Raw genomic sequence first — 1,231 nt, 5'->3', positions numbered from 1 at the left:
GGGCGGAGGTGGGCCGGGATGCTGCCACCGCCGTGATGCAGGGAGCCGGGCGAGCCGGCAGGATGGCAAGAGGGAGAGGTATGTGTGTGCCCGCCGTGGCTGGAGGGGCGAGCAAGCGGGGGTGTGGTCTGGCTCATCCTCATCACATGATGTTTGTGCCTGGGACCGGAGGTGTAGTTATTTGTGTGTGTGTCTCATTGTGCTTTGCTCTGTGTGCCAGTGTGTCTCTGGGTGTGTATCTTCCGGCGTCTTCTTGGGGCAGTGTGTGTGTGCTGGCTTTCACCCCCACCTTTGGAGACCTCGCTCCCTAAGCGAGGCCCCCGGGGAGCTCCTCAAGGGCCAGGCTGGCTCCGACCGTCCTTTTTTGGCTGGGCCCGGGCGCCCTCCCTGTCACTCCTCAGCAATGCAGCGTCAGCCTCAGCTCCCAGAGCCAAATTTCAGGCCTAGGGTGGCAGAAGATGGCCCAGGGCCCCTCCGTCCGTCTGGCCCCTCCTCCACGCCTGGCCCGAGGGAGCAAGACGGGGCAAGTTCTTCCTCACCCCAGGGACTCAGAAGCCAGGTCCCTAGCTCCCCAGATGGAGGGACAGCTGGGCTCTCCCAGCCTCCGCCCACCAGCCCGCCCCACCCAGACACACCCCTAGCCGGCTTTCTTCCCTGTCATCTGCCACCTTGGCCTCTGCTGGGGTTTCCCGGCTCCAACCGAGGGGCTGTGGGCATCCACGGACTCAAGGAGCAGGGAGGCAGGATGGGGGAGGACCCGGGAAAACAGATGTTGGGACGTTTGCGGCTAAGGGCAGTCCTTGTCGTAAGTCTCAGAGAAAGCCCAGCTCGTTCTCGAGTCTGTGTGTGTGTGTCTCTCTCAGAGGCTTCTTTTCCTCCCCCTGGCCGTGCCTTTCCACGCCCACGTCCTCAAGACTTTCCCAGGTGGGCCTCTCCCTTCAGGCACTTTCGGGGGGCCTTGACCTCCCAGGTCTGCCCCACAGACCCCGTCTGCCCTGCTCACCCGCCTCTGTGTCTCCGCCAGGCTTACTCGCAGGACGCCTACCTGAAAGGGAACGAGCCGTATTCTGGAGAGGCCCGCAGCATCCCCGAGCCGCCCCCCATCTGCTACCCCCGCAAGACCTATGCCCCGCCGGCCCGGGTCTCCGCCTGGGCCACTATGGTGCCTGAGCCTGTCTCAGTGCTGCCCAGCGACCCCCGGAGTCCTGCTGCCTGGAGTGACCCGGGGCCC

At 65.0% G+C, this 1,231-nt stretch overlaps 1 protein-coding gene across 1 annotated transcript in view; it reads left to right on the top strand.

The window, feature by feature from the left end:
- The window catches only part of LOC103250684 (rho GTPase-activating protein 23-like), a gene marked incomplete at both ends in the record, with an annotated part of 13,316 nt that overhangs the window by 6,540 nt on the left and 5,545 nt on the right, over positions 1–1,231 (top strand). The window contains one exon of the mRNA XM_021708152.1: positions 1,025–1,228. Coding sequence (XP_021563827.1) covers positions 1,025–1,228 — 204 coding nt within the window. The remainder of the gene's footprint in view (positions 1–1,024; positions 1,229–1,231) is intronic.

This window comes from Carlito syrichta, unplaced genomic scaffold (genome assembly GCF_000164805.1).
Source record: "Carlito syrichta isolate Samal-C Ts95f unplaced genomic scaffold, Tarsius_syrichta-2.0.1 Scaffold131221, whole genome shotgun sequence".
Lineage (NCBI taxonomy): Eukaryota > Metazoa > Chordata > Mammalia > Primates > Tarsiidae > Carlito > Carlito syrichta.
Note: the sequence above shows the minus strand (reverse complement) of the source record. Positions and strands in the feature narration are given on the sequence as shown.